We start from the raw sequence: 24,267 nt of genomic DNA, 5'->3' as shown, positions 1-24,267 counted from the left end.
ATTACAAGAAGGCTCTGAGGGACGGAGTGGGGATGGGTTTCAACAAAGTAGAAGCAAGCTTGTATTTTTGGTCTCTCTCTCCCCCGCTCCCTCTCTGCCCACCCCTCCCTCTCCCTCTCTCTTCCCAAGCTGGCCTTGAACTCCCTGTGTATCTGATGATAATCTCAAACTTTTCCTCTCCTTCCTGTCACTGCTCTCCAAATGCCAGGCTTGCAGTTCTGTGCCACCACACCTGGTTTATATGGTGCTGATTGTTAAGCCCAGGGCTTTGTAGACGCTAGGCAAGCGCTCCACCCATTGGGGCTGTATCTCCAGTGCTCGTCTTCCACGAAGCTTTTTATTCATCCATCTGATTGTTTCAAAAAATGTTAGGCGACACAGCCACCCGCCAGGCCCTGTGCTGGGTGCCAGGGCACGAGCCTCATCCTCTTCAGTCTTAGGAAAGGACGTCAGCAGGAAGTAAGGGCCCCGGTGAGAGGGTACCAGGAGACATGGACATGACGGGTGGGGGTGGGGGGGCCTATGGCAGCACTCCCTGGAAGAGGGGGCACTGCTGATCTTTGGGCTGTTTTACACACAGTCTGGATGATCCTCCATCCCAGGTTTCAGCTGTGGGCCGCCAGGATCCCATGGCCAGGTGTTCCCACTTATGCCTGCTAGAAGACTAAATGAGTAGTGGTGTCTGGGAAAAGAGGAGGAGTTTCATCTTTACCAGCTTAAAGATCTAGTCCTCAGGATGGAGGCAAACAATGCTTTTAAAATAGCAGTTATTAAGATCAGAACCAGGTCAAAAGATCAAATATAGCAAACTCTGGGGCATGGGCCTAGGAGGAAAAATTAAACAGGCCCGTGGGCACACAGGGCTGCCAAAAGTCACCTCAGGTATCGTGAGGCCCAGAAATGGACTAGGGTGTAAGTTTTCACAAGTGAAGAGGCTGGAGGTTATTTAAAAAAAAAAAAAAAAAAAAAAAAAAAACCAACAACTGGCAGAAATCCTAAAGAGAACCTTTGCCAAAATTCTGAAATGTAATTGTCACTCTGGTGGCTTGAGAGCAACTGTGGGCTCCTGGTAGGGAGTTAGTAAGCTTCCCTCACAAGGACTGACAGCCCAGGAACTGGCTGTCTGTTTGTTAAGTGGGCGCCCCTTGGATACATGGAAAAAATAGGGCCTAACCTGTATCATGTCACCAAGTAGAGCCTGGTGGCAGAGTTGTCTCTAACTCAGGGCAGCAAAGCAGGTCCCTGCTGTCCTGTGTGGTCCTCGCTTGTCTGTGGCACCATACCATCCTGTAGAACACTTACCAAGCACTTTGTAGAGTGGGCAAGGCAGAAGCTATAAACTTTGGAGGCCCCACACTGTCTCAGGGATGGGATATGCTGATGATATATTTGAGGATCAAAGACGTCTCCCCATGAGGTTCTCATTCTTCCTGCCAGAACACAGAAGCCCCCAGCTTGTCCCTCCACCCTCTCCCTGCCCAGCAGAAATGCAGGTTCTGCAGTACCCCCTTCTTAATGCCCATGGCCTGCACCCCAGCGGAGAGGGAAGCAGAAACATTGTGGGTCATTTTGTACAACTGCATATCTAGAAGGAATCTGCCAGTTAGTAAGTTTGTGTCATTTCTCCCTTCCTCTGGACCCTCACATTTCTCATGGTAATCAGACAGCACTCCTAGCCCTGGAGCCTTGAGAAAGTTGATGAAAACTATGAGTCTCCCTCTAGGAAGGAGATGCAGAAGAATGGATGGGGCTGACCCTTTCAGGGAGATCTACAGAACCTCACCAGCCAGCCCTGCTATGTCTCGGGAAAGCACACGTTTTCAGTGGCCAGCCCCTGCTGGGTGGGCCATCTTGCCCTTATGGATAGCTCAGGGTGACCCACACTATTCCTTTGTTTGTGCCAGAGTAAGGACAGTATTCACCTAGGCTTTAGTGTCTGTTAGTGGGTTGAATAGTGTGCCCCCTCCCCAAATTCATGTCCACTCACAAGCTGTGAATACGGCCTTACTTAGAAGGAGGATCTTTCCAGATGTAGCCAAGCTTAGGTGAAGTCACAGGGGACTAGGGAGTTTCTGATGCAAGTGGTGTCCTTAGGAGAAAATACTGCACCAACACAGAGGGAAAAGGCAAAGCGGGATGTGACAATGAAAGGAGCTGCTCACTGAAAGAAGGCAAGAGCTGCCGGCAAGCACCAGAAGCAAGGCAGAGGCGGGGAAGGGTGCTCTCCCAGGGTCTTAGAGAGAACACAGCCTCCATGACCCCTCCATGGAGAAGAGGCTGCGGCTTTGAGCGCCACGCTGTTCTCTGTAATATGATGGCCCAGGGAACAAACATGGGACCCCAAGGACCCCAGGGGTCCCACAAACCCAGCAATGTGGACAGATCTTCCATTTGTCCTTCATCCCAACCACTTTCAGAGTTCCTGATGGTGCAACATAAGCTATGCCACCAGACAGCCGCTCCCCCCGCCCCCCGAGCTTTGCCAACGAGAAAGTTCCAAGCCAAGTGAAGAAAAGTTAGAAATCCCAGCACATCCATCTTCATAAATTGTATTACAGCCTGCCAGTTTAGACTAATGACTAATTTACTGTATAAAATGCCAGAAGCTGTTTTTTTATTTTGTTAATTAATTATCTCAAACAAAGGTGAAATTTATAAAAAGTGTCCAGAAACGGTGAGTTTTGTGAAATTGCCTTGCAGCAGGAGATGAAATTATAGCTAACACAGGATCAGGTTATTACTGTATTGACTTCGTTGCTTTATGACTTTGTAATGGATTTCTTCATTATTTTCTTGGGATTGTGGCATTCATGATTGCATTAAGTCTGTTAGTCTATGCAAATATCATTAGGCACCACTAATAGCTTAGGCCACTCCTCCCCCTTCCAGGAAATGTGCTAAGTAGCTGTCTGGGTGGGTCACTTCCGGCATCAGGGAAAATGTTAAGGCTAGAGGTTTTCTTGGAATGCCCTCTCCACACACAGACCAGCCAAAGGGTAGGAACTTCAAGGAGGCGTTTTGAGCATCTCACGGTGGTCTCCCCACCCCGAGCTATTTTACATCTTTTCCCCGTCATGGAGCCTGATATGTCACCATAAATCTTCATCCCTTCAGAGTAAGGCTTTGGAGGCACATATTAAATTTTTCTAGAAAGAAATATGTATTGACATGATATCTGTCATGGAAATGACAAGATGTTCAATGGGAGAATCACAATCTGTTCCAGCTGCTCTAACAAAATACTGTAATCTGGGTAGTTCATCAACCACAGAAATTTCTTTCTCGTAGTTCTGGAAGCCCGGAAATACAAGACCAGGGTGCCAGCAGATTCAGTGTCCATTAGCCTAACTCCACAGAAGAGGCACACATGAGCTCTCCCAAAGCCTTTTGTGAGATAAGATCTTGTGTAGTCCAGACTGGCCTTGAACACCCTTCAGGATATATGCAGTACCATGTAGCCATAAATAGCCTTGAACTTATGATTCTCTGGCCTTCAGCTCACAAATGCGGGATCACAGGCATGGGCCAAGCTCTGGTCTCTGAGATGCTGGAGTTCGAACCCAGGGCCTTGTGCACGCTGGACAAGTGCTTTACTAATTAAGCTACAGCCTCGGTCCTCCGGCTTCTATTCTAAAGGAACCAGTTCCGTCCTCATGACCTAGTCTCCTGAGAGAGGTCCCTAAAACCATCACTTTTCATGTCAGTGCTTCTCTGAATGACCTTTGGGAAGATACAAACATTTAAACCATAGCAGGGAACACTAGGTTCTCCTGGGCTGGCCAAGGCACTGATGGGTTTGATGTGAACTAGACCTGTTTATGCATACTGTTTGGGTGAAGTTAACCAGAATAGGATTTCTAGCAGATATCTGGAGACTCTGGGGACTCTGAGGGATGCCCTCAATGCAGTAGGATGGAAGAGCATCGTGAGGAGAAGTGACCATGCTATGGACAGCCACTAGTCAGTCAAAAAGATCCTAAGTACTTGTAACTTCAGACCAGATTATCGGGCCATGCCATCGCTGCAGTCCAACCCACGTCTCCCGCCCCAAATACAGAGCTGATCACAGCTGAGGACAAGACCCTACCCACTAGCCACTGAGTCCAGGATAACAGCATTTCTCTTCCCTAGTAGATGATCAGCCAGGCTGTGGGTGAACACAGCGCTGTGTATGTGGGTCCTGGCCCCGCCTCCCTCCCAACTGGAACTGGCTCAGACTGCTGATCTTCAGTCTGTGGGTTACTGTTGCTCTTTGTTACAACACTGCTTATAGAGCTGGTACTCTGTGGCAGGCCTAAGCCCACCCTACCTCACCAGAGGACCCATGCCCTGCTGTAGCAACAGAAATACTGAGTCGGGTGTTTGCTGGGAGCCTTGTGTGGGATGCAATACCCCCAATAACGTCATTTTGGCCACATCTCAGAATGAGCTTGCGGTTCAGGCCCAGAGGACAGAATCTGAGCCAGGTAGCAGTGTGTGGAGGGCAGGACCAGAAGCAGTTTGCTAACCGCAGGTCTGGGGTGGCTCCGCCCCACTGTAGATTAGGAGCTGTGGCCTCTCAGGTGAGCTGAAATTTCCTGAGAAGTGTGACTGCTGTGCTTGCTCCGCTTGCGGGCTCCCACCACCCTTCCTGATCAGCAGTCCCCGACTTTTCAAGGTGAGGAAGCCAGTTTTAACACAAAAAATGCATCAGCTCCCCCCTTGACAGATGTTACACTTTGAGTATCCATTGTTCAAGAGAATACAAAATGACAAACAGCTACCTTGAATTCCGTGGTGCTTTCCAATGGACTTATGTGTTTTTAAATCACCGCAGCATCTATACGCATCCGAAAAATAGTCACGGATACCTACAAAAAGGAGCATTTCAGGCACAGTTGGCAGACAAAACGAGAGGTAACTCAGACTTGAAGTTCAAGTGATGCAGCTACCCTAAGCCTATTCACGTACTGTGCTCATGCAGTTGAGTAGGGTGAAGACAGGCAGGGAGCACTCTCTACCAAGAGTGGTCCCAGAGAGGCACAGCTTTATTCTCTCAAGCTCCTCTTCCTCCATTAGCCGCTTAAGCCTGCTCTCCCTCACCCTAGCTTGAGCTTGGCTGCTATAGTCCCCTTTTTGTTGTATATGCAGGCCCTGGCCACACTGTGCTCCTGGTACTAATTTCAGGCCTTCCCACCAGCCCTGCCTTCCCTGTTCAGCCTCCCTGTCTGAGTGTTCCCCACAGCCCCATCTCCAGTCACCCCTACCCTAATCCTTTCTGTGGCTTCTCCTTTTCCATCTGGAGACACTGCATGCAGACCTGGAAGTTTAGCTACTCTCCTTGATCATAAAAGGCGTTTTCTGTCTAAATCATGTTCACTGGAATGGCAAGAGTCACCTCATTTTAGACCACACTCTGAAGAGAAGCGAGGGCAATTCTGAGTCCTAAAGGGGTAGACTGCCAACGATAGACTGGCAGGCATGCGTAGAGCAGAGAAGGTGTGGTCTAGCTGTCAGACCCCAGCTCCAATCCTTCCAGCACTTACTGCCAGTGTGAGCTTCAGCCTTTCTGAGCCTTAGTTAATAGCTCTAGCGAATGAGTCAGGGACCATGTTGTGCAAACGCACAACATGGGCAGGAAGATGTCTGGCTGCAGCAGAAGAGGGAGCTAGTGAGCCAGAGGCCTCTGCCTCTCTTCCTCTCCCAGCGGCGAAAGTACCCCCTGGTTCATACAAAATGGACTTTGCAGGAATAATCATGCACACGCAGTGTGTGTGTGTGTGTGTGTGTGTGTGTGTGTGTGTGTGTGTGTGTGTGTGTGTAACTTCCTTTGAGGCCCGTCAGAGGGAGGACCATGCCCTGCTCTTCAAAACCCACCTTTCTCCTTCCTCGTAACCGTGCCAAGATTGCATTTTCTCGTCCCCAGATTTCCTTCTTTGCTCTGGCTTCCGCAGGAAGGGGAAGAAGGCCAGTCCTCGGGGTCATGGTCTCCAGCCTTGAAGATGCTGCATCCTGGTCTGTGATATCCCAGTCCGCTCTGCCGACCCTTTTTCATCCTACCTTAGCATTCCATCGTGTCCAGACCTTCCAGGTTTGGGCCAATTGTGCTCTAATTTAGAAAAAAAAAAGTTTACTCCAGGGTCAAAGTCTTTTATCTCTCAATAGGGTATTTTACATAATTTGCTGACTCAATGACTATGTGACCGACTGATGAATGATACATAGGATCCAGGGCAGCACAGGGCTGGTGTGTAGGTTTGGGGACATGTAAGATCTTCTTTCTGTCTCCCTATCAACTGAACTTCATAATAACCCAATACTGCCACCCAGAGTCTTCAGAAAATCCCATGAATGGTAAGGGCAGGATCTTCTGTGGTTAATCATGCCAGCCAGGTACCGGTGGTGACTACTTTGTTTTCCGGAGCAAGCTGACACTCCTCTTCTGGTTCTAATGGACATTAGACACAATGTCTGCTCTGTACTTCCCAGAATCCTGTGCCTTCACAAGTCTGTCAGAGGTTGATACATGTCCCAGGGTGGGGGGGGTGCTGCTTTTTATATCATAGATGAGCATTCAGGAGCCAGACCACATGGATTCAAATCAATTCTACTGCTTATTAGTCCTGGGACCTACAGAGAGCTGCCAAACTCTTCTCCACCTCCCTTCCTAGATCTGTAATGGGGTGGCAGGGGTGCTCTCTTCATAAAGGCAGAGTGCTCAGTGCAGAGCTTGATCTATAGTATGTGTTGAAGACGGGCTAGTCCTCACATTTCCCCTCAGGCCGTGGTCTCTGACCACGAGAGTAAATCCCTGCATACACCACATGGGCCATCACATGCCATCTAATTACAGGGTCGGATCAGGCCAGCCACACTTCAAAACGCAAACTGCTCCATGAGGTTAGCGGTCTTGGCCTTTGTGAACAAACACCTAGACCGAGGCTGTCCTTCTTTTCCTGGAGGGGAGGTCCTCATCAGGTGTATCTGGCTTCAGGAGCTGACCTTGGATCACCAGTAGACGCAGAGAAACCATGTAAATTTTCAGGGGTCTGTAAATAACCAAATCAATTGAAATCTGTACTCAACGTGAAACCTACTGGAAAACAGAGCGGCTCAGGGCCTGGGGTAGAGAGGCAGGTGGCTTCCTGACAGATCTGGAGTCAGTAAGGGCTCCTTCTTTTAAGAACTCACATGTGACAAGTTTTTTGATCTTTATATTCAGACCTTTATCCAAACTTCTAAGAAGCCTTCGAAGCATCCATCCACACACCCACATTTACCTATTGCTCTTTATGTGCCATCCATCATAAATCTATCTACTTCCAGCCATCATTTTTCTCTCATCTGTGTATCTATCTATCATCTAACATTTAATCTGGATATCTAGCCTTTATTAATCATGTCTACCATCCATCCATCTCTGTGGCTCTCTAGACTCCATTATCAGTCATGAGTTAACGTAATGTATACTTAAGCAAAGGCTCTCTTGGTTCCGGGAGAGAGGGCAACAGTGACTCCAGGAGAGTTGAGTAGTAGATGGATGCAGGAAAGCAGAACAGGCCTGGATAATAAAAGAGGAGCCGAGATTTCTCTTCAGAGCAGGGCTAGCCTGCTAGATGAATGAGACCATGCAAGAGAAGAGAGCAGGGAGAGTAGGGGCTTGAGAAGCCATGGGAAGGCTGCTGGCACAGAGCCTTCCCCTTTCTCGACTCCCCCAAATCAGACAGGAAGCATTCCCAACACTATGTCACTCTGAAAGAGATAGAGTCGGGTGTCTTCTGAAGATCTCATCCTCCTTGAGGAACCCAGAGATCTTTGTGATGTCCAGAATCAGGGAGCAGACTTGCCCTGACTCGAGTGCTTGCATCCCTGTGCCTGCTCCATCACCCACTAAGAATGGCCCTCCCTCAGTATTAGAAACAGGTGGAAGGCCAGAGGACAGACATATACCCGACTCCCCAGCATGGCTCACTTTGTGCTTTAAGCGGCGATTGCTCCTGGAGAAACAGAAGCTATGAATGCCTCTTCTCTGAGGCTGTGGGAAGCCAAAACCACAGCTGGGAGGATCTGAGGCTCACACGAAGGTCAGCCTACAGCCAGGCCAGGCTGTCTGCAGGCAGTGACAGCTGCCCTGGGCTTTACTCCTGCCCAGAGGCAAGACTCAACTTCAGGCCCTTCTTGCTAGTTAGTAGAGGCAAACAGTTCCGAATGGTCTTATATTTCTTTCCCAGCTCTGTGGCTGGGTGTGGTCCTTGGTTTCTTATCCTCTGGCCCCTCCTCTCCTGTGGACCAGTCAAGAGCCAGTGGCCACCTCCCACACACGCCCCCATCCCTGCACAGAAATCCCCTCCTGTAGCTGGAACGCAGCTCTGCTTTGTCTGTCTCCTTGAGAGCTGAGGACAAACTGGCCATAATTTATTCTCCAGCATGATATAAAGGGGGAAAAAGGCCCCATTATGCTATAAATTATCCTGCGATGGGTGAAATGCCGGCTACTGTGCCAGACGCCAGCGGAAACCCCATTAGACAACAGGGTTCGGCTGCTGAGAAGTCCCCACAGAACACCGGGCCTTCTGTTGTGCACTGCGCGCCTGGGAAGGATAATGTGGCCGATCAAATGCATAATCAGTTACCTGGAGGGATGACTGCGCACTGCCGCCTCAGCGAAAGGTGACTTCTAGCTAAAGCCACCACATGTCCTATGTTCCTGCTGGGAGCCCTGATGTGCCTGATTCACAGATGGAAGGTCAGGAAGAGCAGCGGCAAGGGAAGTGGGTGTGGCCTCACTCACTCTCTCCACCCGGAACCTGTACAGAATGCCAGGATTCGGATCTGGCCCAACTCGGGACCCCAAGGCAATCAATGTCTCACCTCTGAGAACACAATAATGTAGGAACCATTTCTGCCTTGCTCTCCACTTCTACAAGGTGATAAGAGACCCCAAGTTCTAGGACTGTCTCCCTAAATATGTCTCAAGCTCTGCCCTTCTGGCCTGAACAGATGCCAAGCAACGAGGGAGACATTAGGGGAAGGAGAAGGAGACTATAGTCAGAGGATGGCTCAGGCCATGGTACCTGAAACTCAGAAGTTCCATGTGATTGGAAGAAAAAAAAATTCCTTATATCCCAGATCTAGCAGCTTGTAAACTCCAAAGCAGAGAGATTTACCTTTTGGCCACCCAGGAGATTTCATAACAAGGACTTTTGGCAGAGGGGTGAACAAGACTGTGTTGGGAGTTTGAGGCTTCATGTGTTCTCCAGACAACCAGCAATGATTGTGAGTTTAACCCCTGGGAACTGAGCAGCAGGCTATGAGTGCCCTGTCCAGTCACCCACCTCTGAGCTCTGAGCTGCGGCCTTGGCCCTCACAAAGCAGTGTGGTTATTGGGCACTTGGCCAGTCTGGGCAAAGATGGAGGAGAGAGAAAACAGAGAGTGAGATTTCTATGCAGCTGCATCTTCCACCAGGAGCAATGGTAGAAGCCTGTGAGGCACAGTTACATTCAGGCCACATGGCACGGCTCCTGTCTTCTCCAAAGTATTAATCAAAGTTCTTTGGATAGATCCTTACCCTCTATGTGGTTCAGTTTCTACCTCCGTGCACTGTCAATAATTTCTGCCATGCCCGTAGGGCATTCGCTTCAGCATCCAGGTCCTAGTCGCCATTGGATAAATGGAACAGATTCTGCTGATGCGGCAGGATCAGAGCAGGCATGCCTAGGACATTTGGGAGCTCCATAGCATTAGAGGGCCATCCTGCGTGCTTTCATCATGTAGGGACATCAAAACTGGGGGGGGGGGGGGCGCTGGGAGTCCAGTGAGCCACAGAAGACTGATGGAGCTATGAGTTAGGGAGCCAGACAGAACCTATCTGGGCCACGATGGGCACAGGAAAGGGAAATGAGACCTGACAAGGCTTCCAATTATCAAAGGTGAGGTTCAGGGCTCATGCTTTTGGAGAGGTACATGGATACCAGTTGATAAAAGGAGAGGAAGGAAGAAGGGGTGTGGTAGTGGTGGTGGTAATGGCGATGGTGTGTGTGCGCATGCGCACATGCATAAGCAGAGCGGGTGCACATGCATGCAAACCTTAGCAACACGCCCATGAGTCCTCCGGCATCAAGCCCATAGTGCCATCTTTCTAGCCCAGTGGTTCTCAACCTTCCTATTGCTGTGACCCTTTAGATCCTTTAATACTATTCCTTATTTTGTGGTGACCCCCCCCAACATAAAATTATTTTCTCTGCTACCTCATAATTGTAATTTTGCTACTGTTATGAATTGTAATATAAATATCTGTGTTTTTCATTGGTCTTAGGCAACTGCTGTGAAAGATTCATTTGACCTAAAAAAGGGGCATCGAGACCCACAGGTTGAGAAACACTGCTCTAGACTCTACTCTCACTGTGGCTGGTGCCCACTCATCTCCAGAGGATGCTCTTTTCTTTTCTTTTCTTTTTTTTTTTTTTTATAACTTTCTGAGGGTTTCCTGCGTCCCCTGCACCTTTCACCAGTCCAGCCCCGTTCCAGCCCAACCCCCAATACTCACTGAGCAGAGGAATTTATTCATTCATGTCAGCAAATGTTCATTGATTATCTACTCCATGCCAGGCCTGTTAGGCACTGTCTATTGAGGAGCCATGGTCATTCATTCGTGGAAGAGCAGAGTGGAGTTGGGGGTCAGTAGGGCTCAGCACAGTTACTAGAGATAGATGCTATTGTGTGGAACACAAGGAAGACAGGCTCTTACTGAGTTTTAACTGACGCTCTAGCTGCTGTTTGGAGAGTAGAGATCGGGCTCTGGAGATCATATCAGAGAGAATGAGAAAGCAATTGGTAGTGGTTGGTTCCATCTAATAGGGGCAGGGGCTCAAGAGAAGGGAGAATAAATCTGGTTAAAGGAATGCAGGAGAAAGGGGAATGGATGCACTTTCTCTAGCTTCTGTTTCTTCCCACACCAACATCAAACAGCCCAGTCCTGGAGGGGACCAGTCAGATCAAGGCCTGGGACTGCCTTGCCCATGGGGGCTACAGGGGTGAGGGTCTTCATTTGCATTCCATTGCAGTGCCCATCCTAGCAGCCTTTGATCTGGTTTGATGTTTCCTTCAGCCTCTTCCCAGGCAGGAAGCCTTTCATCCTCAGGAGGCAGGTCCCAGCCCAGCTGCCTGTCACTGCTCTGAGTCTGTCACAGTGTGTGTGTGTGTGTGTGTGTGTGTGTGTGTGTGTGTGTGTGTAGGGGGAGGGAGCAAAGAGGAAGAGGACGTTATCCTTCTCCTCACGCAAGGGCTCCTCTGAGGCCTGGCAGTTGACCCCTGAGACCCAAGTGAAGAGGACAGCAACCTGGCTGTCAGCTTCAGATGGACCCAAAGCTGGGTTGGCTTTCCTGGCTGGGTCCAGTGAAAGTAAGAACTACATGTACTGCCTAAGCAGTGGGTGACCATCCAGGAGAAGGTGATCCTTGCCTGTGGCCTTCCTGTATAGAGGACAACTGTGCGGCTGGGTGATACTCTGGGAGGCAGTGAAATGGCTGCCAGGGGGAACATAGAAGAGCTCACAGAGGCTTCTGGGCTTGGGAATGGCATAGTCTGGCAACTTTGAAAACTGCACACATAGTTGCAGGTTCAGATGAGTTGGTGTGGTCCCTACTTGTTCATTTGGACCCACAGATGCTTGACTGATATGGCCTGGAGGAATTAATGGAAATGTCATGTGGAGATGCTCAGTGTAGCTGGGCAGAGCAGGTAGTTTTTCCTTGTTTTGGATCTACCACGGTAGGTTTCCTAAAGGATGCTAGGGAGCCTCTCAGTGATCCTGGAAATACTTACTGATGCCCAGGGAGGTTTAAGGAAAATCTGGTTTCTTAGGTTGTCTGGGCTGGCATGGCTGTCTAGTTCAGTGCTCCACAGCTGACCAGCTAGCACCCTGTGGGTAAGCAGCAGCAATGCCTACAAACAATCACAGTAACAGGCATTTATTGAACATGTATTCTGTGCCAGGCCCTGTCCTAAGAGTTTCATAAAATCCAACTCACTTCTATCTCACCTGGCCCTGCCCAGGGAGATCATATGCCTTGTCTAAAGTTCCGTAGCCAGAAAGTGTGAGAAGCAGAATTTGAAAGTGCCTCTTTTGCTATCAGGGATACCTAGCTCTTCCTGTCCTGTCAGCTGTGACACCCTGTAATCCACTTAAGAAAGATTATACATAATAGCCAACCCCAACTTCATGTCTATGGGGCTTCAGGGATTTACTGAGGATCACATCTTCAATGGGGAGCAACTCCACAGTAAACAAGTACCCAAGAGACTCTGGAGCGTTCAGCATGGGATGCCCCAGTGCTCCAGGCTCTGCCCAGAAGAGGGGTTTGTGGACTCTTGCCTTGACCACACCTGGGCTAAAGCCTTATGGGTAGTAGAGAAGCCTCCCTCCGGTTCGGTCACTGGAGACCTGTGACCTGTTCTCGTCACTTCTAAACTGCAGTCTTGGCATCCCCTTGACTCCCATCATCCCTACTCGCCAGGCAGATAACCAGAAACCATTCAGCCCCACTCACTTCCCTTAACTACAGGGTTCTCCCTAGCTTGTGCCTCCCCCAACATGCAAGCCATGCCCTAGCACCTGGAGGAAAATTCTGTAACACATACACATACACACGGAAGGAAGGAAGGAAGGAAGGAAGGAAGGAAGGAAGGAGAACATTCACTATCTGATCAAGGTCCATGGTGCCCCCACAGCCATGTACTTCAAACAGGAAATGTTTAGTGCTGATGGTAATGGGTAAATCAAAGTTTGAAAATTTAACTGGCATTTGGGCAGTGTCATCAAGATGTTGGCGTTTGGCAAATCAAGTAGCTCTGTTGCCTCCACTCCTTGCCATTCTGGGGCCAATCCCCCTGGGTGGCCAACAATATGCTCCTGAGAGGCTGGGGTGGGGATTGACCAGCTAAGTCAAGACAGACCCTGAACCTCCCATTCAAGGGCTGTCCTTATCAAGCCTTCCATTTAGTGGTACAGCAACGCTCCTGGGTTGTAAACTCTCCTGTTATAATGAGAACCCTTCCTCCTGAACCCATATCTCAGGACAAAGTAGGACAAAACGAGTGAGTGTGGGAGTCTTCATCCGTCTGCACGGCCGTAGATTCCTGCAAACAGATTTCTGCTGCCTCTTGACACACTCCACTAGCTAGCTTTCTGGGAGGCTCATCCCAGCACATTTTCTAGGAAGAGAAAGCTCAGAGTCAGATTGGAGCTCCAAGAGAATAAAGCTCTCCCCCAGCCAGATGAATATGAGGTGCTATGTGCTGGTTGGGAGGGAGAGCAGTGAGGACACAAATGAGAAGCTGGGACTCAAAGTCCCTTGCTGCAAGCCCTGACACTAGAAGGGACCTCCACTTAGGTACAGCCGTACCCTTGACTACACTGCAGAAAAGAGTTCTAGGCTAGCCAGAGGGAGACAAAGTTGAGAGTTTGTTATAAGGGATAGCAGCATATGCTTCAGATACAAGCCCTGGCAGGGAATGGGAAGAGAGAGGAAGAAGAGGAACAGGGAACATCGCATACTCAAGTGTAGAATCACATGGGAGCAGGTGAGACAGGTAGTCAAAAACACTCCCCTGAGTCCTTGCTCAGATGCTCCAGGTCACATCCAGCACACCTCTTCTTGGGAACTTCCTGGGCAGAGCCATGTCTCTTGCCCAGCCAGCCCTACTGTTAGATATGACCCTCCACCAGGAATCCAGGCATGACTACTCTCTGGGGCTCCACGGCAGAGTTTCTGGGCCCATAATGCAAAAAAAATTGGATCCCCATGTACAACCTTACAACCTACTGAGAGAAAAACCCAGAAGCACCCTCACCCAGGCTCATCTCAGATTCATTTCCCAGGCACACAATAAGTTCTCAGTAATCACTGATGGAGGGGACAGCCAGAGAGGAGAGACAAAAGGCACTGCGTGCCCTGGCCTGGTCTTTCCAATGGTGCCTATAAATACCTTCACCCAACACTTTTCTGGGTCCAGAGATAAGCTCAAGCTTATCTCTCATGGGGCTATGACATCCAGATCCAAAGCCAAGCTGCCCACCCTGGGACTGGCACCTACCTTTCAGAATGCCACTCTCCTGCCCCCGGAGCTCCAGGCACTTCTGCACGTCCACAGGCCCCAGCACTCCCAGGTTTTTCTTTTTTAAGATTGATTTATTTATTTAATATATATGAGTGCTCTACCTGCATGTATACCTGCATGCCAGAAGAGGGCATCAGATCACATTATAGATGGTTGTAAGCCAGCCTGTGGTTGCTAGGACTTGAAATCAGGTCCCCTGGAAGAGCAGACAGTGCTCTTAATCACTGAACCCTCTCCCCAACCCCAGCACTCCCAGTTTTAAATAGCCACAGACAGCCGCAAGGGCCCTGGGATGTAGATGAGACCTTGGCTGTAGTTCACTCATCACAGAACAGAGACTTTTGTAGCCAAATCAGGGCAGCGCAAACCAGGGAGAAACAACATCCATTTCCTCTTCTGATATCATCAAGAATCCCAAATAATCGTATTACTGTTCACCAGGCCACTCTCCCTGCAGCAACTCCCAGAACTGTAGGTAGGAAGGCCACACCATTCTCATTTTATAGACTTAGAAACCTGAGACACAAAGCAGTTAGTTAAATACCTGGGAAGCCAGGAAACTGAGTACATCGTGCTAGGCCTGCCCAGCAGGTCCACTTTAGGTTCAGGATCCTTCCAGTGCTTGATATGAAACACAAGCTTTAGGACTAGCTCCATGGTAACAAAATCCAAATGGAAAGGAAGAGTGCAAGCCGCTGACAGTCAGGATCCAGATAGGAACTCTGCATTTTGCAGGCTTCTCCAGAGAGGAAGGAAGAAGTCTTGGGGCCAGGTCTGTTTTTGCTGTCTTGTGGCTTTTGGAAAAAGTGAGCCACAGTTTCCCTGGGGGTCATCAAGATGATCAGCAAAGGGGCAGCTTGGCACCCTACATGTTGAGAATGGTCTCCAGAGAGGTATATGCACTAGAGGGGGACTGGGGGATGGGGAAGAACAATTTAGGGGGGAAACACCACTGGCAACAGGGAAGAGACAGGATAGAAAGGCACCCCACCATAGGTGAGTTTTAATGCAATCACAACGCAGTCACAATAATAGAGGAATACATTCAGACATCGGGAGGAGAGTGAGGTGAGGAACTGAGCCCCAGCTTTTAAATCAACATCACAAAGGAGGCGTCATGTCTTTCTGAAGGGTGGGAAGAGAGTTTAGAGTGGGAAGGCCAGGGATTAGGAAGCTACCAGGATTTTAGCCTTTTGGGCACCTGGCTGGGGCAGAGGCAAGCTTCAATTGCTGCACTGAAGTACTGAAAACTCTTCCTCCACTTCAGCGTGGCCTGTGGCCACTTCCCGAGGCAAACCTAAGGGCTCCCACCTCCCTTTCTCAACCTGTGAGTCATAACCCCCTTGGGGGATGAACGAGCCTTTCACAGGGGTCACATATCAGATATCTCGCATATCAGATGTTTACCTTACCTAATGGTAGCAAAATTAGTTATGAAGTAGCAACAAAAAACAATTTTATGGCCAGGGTCACCACAACATGAGGAAGGGTTGTAGTATTAGGAAAAATCGAGATCTAAAGTTTCTAGTCTTCATTTTTCCCTTCTTTCTACCCATCCAGTTTCTCCCGAGTCTCCGCCTCCAATCTTTTTACTTGCTGTTTTTCCCTGTCTTCTCCACCGCACCCCTTATTATTTCCACTCACATTCTTCTTGGTCTCTGACATCCACCGCACCCCACCCCCACCCACACCACCCCAGAGCTTGCAGTTGGTGAGTTCGAAGCACTGTAATACTGAAAATGAAGTGCGGTGTGAACTCACAAGCCTGCCATGACCCCTAGAGGGGGAGAGCAGCCCAGGTTGGGGCAGACCCAGAACTTTGACTGTCCAAATATGGTAGAGGGCCAGGCAGCTGGTCCATGACCGCCCCCCTGTCCACCCCCCCCCCTCCCGCACGAGTTCACAAGGTATCCAGCGGTTTAGGAGAAGAGCTAAAAATCCATTCATCATGAATGAGTGCATCGGGCTGGGGTGGAGGACCTGGGGTGGCTAGGGAGGGAGTGTTCTGCTCTGAACAGAGCATGCTGTCACTGGGTCCATTCCACAATCACACTGAGGGCTTCATATTGAAGCAGGAAGGTCTAGCCTTTTCCTCCATAGAGCAATCCGGAGATGGGATGGTGAGGAGGGAAGCCAGACAGAAACCAATCTCACAGGCAAAGCAGTGAGACAAGTGAGAGATGGTACAAGGCCCATTGGGCAAGAGGTGGACTTAGAAGAGGACTTGACCCAGGTCCTCCCATGCAGAACAAACGGCACCAGCTAAGGTTCTGGGAAGACGTCCTGTTGCAACTCACTCTTGCGTCAGAGAAGATGGGGTTTAGAGGAAGGAAGGGAACACAAGGCAGCTGAGACGACACTTGTGACCTAGGCCAGAAGTCAGACACTAGGCTTCTCAGAGTGCTGCCTTCACGTAGGAGGAGGCAGAGGGAGTTGTTGCCATCCAGTTCCCACTCCTCGCTGAAGCCACTTGCACTGGATGCTCTGCTCCCCTTACCTCCACTCTTCCCTTCCTGCCACCACCACGGTGCGCTGGCAGTAACCTAGCTGCTTCCAGCCATGCTCCTCCCCCCCCCCCCCCCCCCCCCCCCCCCCCCCACCTCTGGCTGTGAGCTCCGTCTCTTTCTTCCGAGCTCTTCCCTCACCCTCCCAGTTGGCTTTTTGCTCCGGGCTGAAAGTCCCCAATCCTTCCGTCAAACTCCTCCCTCTCCCTCTCCCTTTGGCTGTGAGCTCCGCCCCCTCCCGTCAAGCTCCTCCCCCTACCCCGTTGCCCTTCCCTCTCCCGCCGCTGCCTTTTACTGGCGCGCCCCACCCCACCTCCCCACTGCTCTGCCCCTGGCCCGGGTAAGCATCTCCTAATTTTGTTCTAGAAGATAGAAAACTCTTCGTGGGCATGCTCAACAAGCAACAATCCGAGGACGACGTGCGCCGCCTCTTCGAGGCCTTCGGGAACATCGAGGAGTGCACTATCCTGCGCGGGCCGGACGGCAACAGCAAGGGTGTGTGTGTGTGCGCGCGCGCGCGCGCTCGAGCTCAGGCTTGTGAAGGATGCTAGAGCCGCCCTCAGGTGGTCCTCGTTGAGACAAAGAGGAGAGGAGGCCGTGGGTCTCTCTGCTCTGCCCCTCTTTCTTAACATTTTATGCTCATCTGGGTCACGTTCTCTCCGCTCGCTCTGTCTCTCTCTCTCTCTCTCTGGGTCCTCAGGACCATGGCTCAGCCTAACCTATCCCCACAGGGTGCGCCTTTGTGAAGTACTCCTCCCATGCTGAGGCACAAGCCGCCATCAACGCTCTACATGGCAGCCAGACCATGCCTGTGAGTGTGGCCCTCGGGGTGCGTGCAGGGTCTCATCACCCTTACCACTATGTCTCAGATTAGGGTAGATTTAGGTAACCCAGAAAAATGTGGGGTTTAGACTTGGTACCGGTGGATGACCTCAGAATACCACTCTGCAGAAAGAGCAGGGGGTACCTGGGGCCAGGGCTGGGACGGTAGGGTGAAGGCTGGGGCAGGAGGATCTCATGTGCCACCCTGGCTGCAGGGAGCCTCTTCCAGCCTGGTGGTCAAGTTTGCAGACACTGACAAGGAGCGCACGATGCGACGGATGCAGCAGATGGCTGGCCAGATGGGCATGTTCAACCCTATGGCCATCCCCTTCGGAGCCTATGGCGCTTACGCTCAGGCAGTAAGTAGGGGCAAGGATGGGCGGGGATTTGTTCTGGAGCTCCCCTCACCCCAGCTGCAGGGAAGAAGGATGCCCACTCAAACACTTTGATCTGTCCCCAGAGTAAAGGTCAGGCATAAACCCAGGGAGCGTAGCCTCAGGAACTAAGAGGAGAATCCAAGTGGAGGTGGGATGCTGTCCTTACTTACAAGGAGTAGTTCCTAGAGAACACCCTTGGCAGGATAGTCAGGTGGTTCTCCCCTGTGCCCCACCTCCTCACCAAATCAATGTGAAGGCTAGAAAGCACCAATGAGGTAATGGTCACTCTCCAAACTCCACTCATAGAGGTTTTTCTCAAGCCTTCTGGTCACTCGTGGTGGTGGTTGTGTGAGGTGACCCAAAGCCTCATGAACCCACTCTTCCCCTGCCTCTGACCCACCAACTTCTTCCACAGCTGCACCCTCTCTGACCATACTGCCCTCTTCTGTCTCCAGACTTGTAATCACCATCCCTAGATGGCGGCCCTGAGGTCCTCCAGGGTTCTGGCTTTAATCCTGCAAATACCAATCACTTCTTGAGCAGATCCCAGCTTCGACCACTTACAGGAGCATCCCCAGTCCCCCGCTCCCCTTTGTAATAACATTGGAGGGTCTATTCATGTTTCTTTTGTCTCTTCTATGTAATGATTTGGCTCATCTAGCAGGTCTGTAGGAGTCTGGGTGCCATTCCCTACAGTAACATGCTCTACACAGACTGGCTAACATACACAAAACCAGTCCCTTTCCCTCACTCTGCATAACTTAGATCCCCAAGGGCTCTGCTGTTCCCTTTTAAATCAGTTCCCAGGAAGTTGGAGACTAAGGCAGTCAAGGGGCTGCCTTGGGGCTTTCTAGTCATAGAGACCAAAAGACTGTACCAGCTCACTGAGGCTTAGAAGTTGGTCTCCAGGAGCTGAACCCTTGGTGGGAGGGTTGCCCTCCCCCCTCCACACCCCTCCCCTGGCCTGGAAGCTTGTGATATTTTTTCCACTCCCTCTGCCCCAGCTGATGCAGCAGCAAGCAGCCCTCATGGCGTCGGTTGCGCAAGGAGGCTACCTGAATCCCATGGCTGCCTTCGCTGCCGCCCAGATGCAGCAGATGGCGGCTCTCAACATGAATGGCCTGGCAGCCGCACCTATGACCCCAACCTCAGGTAAGCCAGTTATTCCCTGGCCTGGAGAACTTGTAGCAGGGCCTAGGCAGGGGTGTCATTACAACTGCTAGTGGTTCATTCTATAGTAAGAACCCACAGGATCTAGGCCCAAGTAGATTGTCTCAAAAAAAAGTTCTAATCTATAAGAGCCCAAGAGAGTGGGCTGAAGAGATGGCTCAGTGATTAAGAGCGCCACCTGTTCTCCCAAAGGTCCTGAGTTCAGACCCCAGCAACCACATGGTGGCTCCCAACCATCTGTAATGTGATCTGATGCCCGCTTCTGGCCTGCAGTTGTACATGCAGGTAGAACACTGTATACATAATAATAAATCAATAAATCTTATATAAAAAAAAAAGAGCCCAAAGGAGAATGAGATATGGGTTCCACAAGACTCACAATAGGATTTCAGGTGAGATGGTTTCTCTCAAGTTGTCCTTGTCTAAAAACAATTCACCTTTATCTGTATTAACTACCAACGTCTGGAAAGAAAGTGACATGAAAACATCTCCACTGGAGGTCCAGCATAGCCCTGCCTGTTTAGTTGCCATGGCCTTTCTCTTTAAGCTAACCTTGATGAATGTGCATTTTCCAAGAAATTACAGGCCCAGCTAGAGAACCACATGAGTCATCCATGGAATCAACCCATCTCACAAGACATGCTTTTGATGGGCTCTGGCTCTTGCCCAGTTCAATTTTGCCTCCCACCCCTAGGATATCTGGCAATGCCACAGACTTTTTGGTTGTCACAACTCAGAAGAACGAATGCCAGCATCTAGTGTGTAGAGGCCAGCAAGGTATTGCTGCATACCCCACATTACACAGATTGGCTCCCTAAAAGGAACTGTTTGGCCTCAAATGACTAAGGGGTCAACACTGAGAAGCCCTAGGCTTGAAATCCAAGGATGGGATGATATGGTGGGTTCCTTCTTACCAAGCTCTCTGGCTCTCTGTACCAGACCACAGCAGCAACTTTCCTGAGGTCCAGTTTCTTCCTTCCCATAGCAAAGCCACTGAAGACTGAGATATTCCTGGACTTAACTAGAGCATCACCCTATTACTTAGCTCTGGTCCCCAATCTCAGGAACACCTCATGGCTCTGGGAAGTGGGTCAGCCTCAGCTACAATAGAAAGGTTCTTTCCATCCTTTGGACCCTCAGCAAAATAACAGCCCTGCATCTTGGTACCCACCACCTGGACTATGGAAGATGCATGGTGTTGTCATATTGACTCACCTTAATCATCACTTTCATGATCACCACTATTGCTTCTGCCGAAGGAAGCCAAATAGGTAGGGGCTGAGATTGGACTCTGAATTGCCATTTCTCCCTCGGCGTAAGGATCTAGAGTTCTCAGGATGAGTAGGAAACCTTCTTAGAGAGGCAGATAAGCTTTCCATGGACCAAATCCTGACTTGCCTGACATGCGCAAGAACCACTGAAAAAGAAAGAGGGCCACATGTGGTTAAAAGCAAGGACACTGAGAATAGCCTGTGGGCTCTAGGTTCAAGGATTGCCATCAGTGGTCAGAGGACTCTTCATCGGGGAGGGGCTCTGCCTTGAATAACCTGGGATGAATGAAGCCATTAAATCAAAGGAATTAAACCAAGGCATAGTTTACTAACAAGACAGGTGGCTGTGTGAGGTCCAAGTCTGTTCCCAAGCCCTGGGGATTAACGTGGTAGAACTCCATGGTTCAGCGTTCCTCATCTTTGTTGTTCTTGCCTTATCTCTTTCCCCAACTCCTCTGCTTCTCCCAAACCAGGTGGCAGCACCCCTCCAGGCATCACTGCACCAGCTGTGCCTAGCATCCCATCCCCCATTGGGGTGAATGGCTTCACGGGCCTCCCTCCACAGGCCAATGGGCAGCCTGCTGCAGAAGCTGTGTTTGCCAATGGCATCCACCCCTACCCAGGTAAGCATGTCTAGTGTCCCTTCCTTCCCCAAGCAGCAGACATCATGTCTGTTCTTTTATTATTTACTGTTAGAAGAAGGAACACACAGCCCCAGCCATCTGCCTGTTCCATGATGATCAGAGAGGGCCAGCCACCTTCCTGTTTCATGGAGCCTGAAATGAGAGACAAAGGGCCAAAATAGTAGCATGGGGGGAGTGCCTTCTGGTCAATAAAGAATTTTATCCCACGGACTCTGTTCAGGAAGAAAAGACATGGGAAACAATCGTACAACTCAAGTGGAGAGATGAGGCCAGTAACTGCAAATTGATTGTGAATTTGAGCTGTAATAACTAGGAGGCCAGGAGCTAAAGGAATAACTGTGTTTAGTGATAAGTAACAAAGGACTCATTGGGGAAGGAACTGGAGTTATTTTGAAGGACAGTTTAGCCCGCAGATTCTAGTTCAGTGTTTGGTGCATACAAAGCCTAGGTCAGCACTCTGGACAGCTCCTGGGTCTGCATTTGGAAGGTGGAACTATGAAGATGAGGCCCATTTCTGATTGTGGGTTCACTTTGTTCCTGTCAGATTCATGGCAAGAGTGTACACTTGTCCTGAAGCACTTCCTCCTCATATGAAGGAAGACAGATACCAGGCCAAGGAAGCAGGGTCCAGAGTCCTAGACTAGGAAATGACAACATAATAGAGATGTCCAAAGTACTGTCCTCCTTCTTGTAGATCAGAGGAAGGGGCCATAAAATCCCAGCATCCCCTAGATGCTAGGATTTCAGGGCATCAGATTATCCCCTAGGAGGTCAAAGTTCGGTTCAGAACACAATCTCCACCTTCCTACCCCAACTTTTAACAGCGCATCTAAATCTGATCACGAGGGAGTGTTCTCTGATTCAGGATGGCTAAGGACTCAAGTGAAGAGAGAGTCCTGCAGCCCTAGGGTAGGCTGTCCCGGACACCAAGAGGCAGGAAAAGGCCTGCTTGGAAGGGGTGGGGTTGTTAGGTGGTAAGTCCAATAAGGACAAGAGGCCATCTGTGGTAGACCCACTTAGGAGGGGCAGGTTCCTTCTCATCAGAATCCACTGTGGGTCTTGACAAAGCTTAGAGCTTCTGATTTCACAGACATTTGTAGTATCAAAGAGCTGTAGCAAGAGCAGAGTGTGATCACTGTGCTGAGGGAACAGGAGAGAAGAATTGCCTAGCTATGGGCACAGGGTTGGCCTTGATCCCAGTGCTTGTCCCAGAGTGCAACTCTCAGTCCACAGGGGTCTGGAGAGGGACTTTTAGAGCCCAGAGGATGATGGGCTGTTTAAGGATGAGGACTCCTGCCCAGCACTTGTGGTGGAGGAGGGGCTTGGCATGCTAGAGGCAGAAGTGACCCTCACTAATCTCAGTCCTGTCATCTGGGAGATGTGATTGCTGGCACATCTGGGCGGCTTCTTCTTCCACTCGTCCCTGCCTCTCAGGCCATCTGGATCTCCAGTTCCTTCCCCACCCTCACTGGCATCTGTGAGCCATTTCCCTGATGGAGCTTGGAGACATTTCTTTCCCCTATTTGCAACAATCTGCCGTATCCCTTAAACAATTCCCTGAAAGAACCAGAGGAAGGATGAAGGGAAGGAAAGGAGAAAAGTAGTACATTAAAAAATTAATTTACCATCTTTAAATGCATAGTTTGGAGCCACTGTAATGAGCGAGATCCTTCAAAATGTTCACTTCCTGGCAGTTACTAATGAGGTCGTTAGGCAGAGAGGCAGAGAGGGGTCTCTCCATGTTTCTTTCCAGTTGTTAGCCCCAGCCACATCCCATCTTGCTCACGACCATGCTGGAAGTATGTAATGTGTGTAGTTTTAACAGCCATGCAGCACCACCCTTAAAGGACTGGCTCTGACAAGCACAAAGAACTATGTATACTTTCCTCCTAATGCAATGTTTGCTGAGCTCCTAGCACCGTGCTGGGCACCGCTTCTAAGCTGTACAGACTGTTTTGCACGTTGGCTTCAGACTTTGTGATGTGAGAAAAGTGCACGTTTTCTTAAGTGCATAAAGGTGCTGAGCATCTGGGGAAACCAAAACAGCAAAGCAGATGTGGTTGTCACTCTAGAGAGCTCAGAAGAAAGCAAAGGATAAAGGCAAGAGGGAGCAGAAATTAGCTTCGCCAAATATCACAGCTTGGAGTTCTTGGCTCTAGTCTCCTCCATGGGGAAATGTAGGCATTGGGTGTTGGGTTGGGACAGTCCCAGGCACGAAATAGCTCATATGATCCCTGCTCAGCTTCCTCCTGCTAGGCAGAGCCCCATCCTCCTTCCCTCCCTCGCTCCCTCCCTCCCTCCCTCCCCCCTCTGTGTGTGTGTGTGTGTGCATGCACGCACGTGTGTGCAGGATTGCATACATATGTGCATGCACGAAATGTCTAGGGGATATTGTATCTGTCACCTCCCTGTCTCTAGGGACTTTTGTCTCAGGCTGGTCTCAAGACTCCTCTGAGCCCTAGGTGCTGTTTCTCAGTGGAAATATAGCTAAAGTCTCATAGATAAGAGCTCAGAAGGAAGTGGGCATTCTCCCAAGTAAAGGCATCAAAGCTTCACAGGTTGTTAGCTTGGCTGGTTTGGGTCAAACGATGCTTGAGCCCAGGAGCTTTTTTTTTCTGCCACCTAAATTATTCCATTTATTCCAAACATAGTGGGACTGGGTTCTCTTTGTGTGTGGACATCTATCTCCACGCATCTTCCTGGGCCAGGCCATTCCTCATGTCAAAAACATCGCTGGCCTTGGTAAAACCGCTGTACATACTTATGGGCCATACTTCATTCTTCTACTGAGATCCCAGCAGCAACAACGGCTGGAGGCAAAACAAAACTTTCCCCAGTCCAGTTTCCCCGAGAGTCTTGCTAAAGTTTCCACTCGAGGCTCTTATTTTCTCCTGGCTCCTCACTCTCTTTGGCAGGTATCTTTCTCCAAGTCCTGTTGGCAGACCTACGGGGAACCATCATTGTAATAATGACCATGACAAAAAGCAACTTGGGAAAGAAAGGGTTTATTTGGATAATGTATCAAGGGCCACAGTCCGTGGAGGAAAGCCAAGGCAGAAACCTGGAGGCAGGACCTGAAGCAGAGGCCATGGAAGAGTGCTGCTTACTTGCTTGCTCACTATGGCTGGTTCACCCTACTGTCTTACACAACATATGATCACTTGTCCAAGGGTGGCACTACCCACCATGAGCTGGCCCCTCCTACATGGATCATTAATAATTTTTTTTAAAAGCCCTACAGAACTTGCCTAAAGGTCAGTTTGATGGAGGCATTTTCTCAGTTGAAGTTCCTCTTCCCAGATAATTCTAGCTTGAGTCCTGTTAGCATAAAACTACCCAGCATGGGGACAGAGTGTCAGAGCAGGTACTCGTAGAACCTGT

General features: G+C 49.9%; 1 protein-coding gene across 32 annotated transcripts in view; it reads left to right on the top strand.

Annotated features, from left to right (window-relative positions):
- Window positions 1-24,267, top strand: part of Celf4 (CUGBP Elav-like family member 4) — a 278,755-nt gene that overhangs the window by 235,228 nt on the left and 19,260 nt on the right. For 16 of the 32 annotated variants that reach the window (XR_007832474.1, XM_051163623.1, XM_051163602.1 and 13 more), the window contains exons 4-8: window positions 16,969-17,097; window positions 17,334-17,413; window positions 17,640-17,783; window positions 18,806-18,953; window positions 20,716-20,865. Coding sequence is in view for 31 of the 32 variants with exons in the window: in XM_051163623.1 (XP_051019580.1) it covers window positions 16,969-17,097; window positions 17,334-17,413; window positions 17,640-17,783; window positions 18,806-18,953; window positions 20,716-20,865 (651 nt within the window). In the remaining variant the exon portion in view is untranslated. The remainder of the gene's footprint in view (window positions 1-16,968; window positions 17,098-17,333; window positions 17,414-17,639; window positions 17,784-18,805; window positions 18,954-20,715; window positions 20,866-24,267) is intronic. The other 16 variants (XM_051163624.1, XM_051163606.1, XM_051163603.1 and 13 more) reach the window with 1 other exon arrangement.

The sequence above is a fragment of the Acomys russatus genome, chromosome 20 (assembly GCF_903995435.1).
Source record: "Acomys russatus chromosome 20, mAcoRus1.1, whole genome shotgun sequence".
In the NCBI taxonomy this organism is placed as follows: Eukaryota; Metazoa; Chordata; class Mammalia; order Rodentia; family Muridae; genus Acomys; species Acomys russatus.
This window is presented reverse-complemented; position numbering and strand designations above follow the sequence as displayed.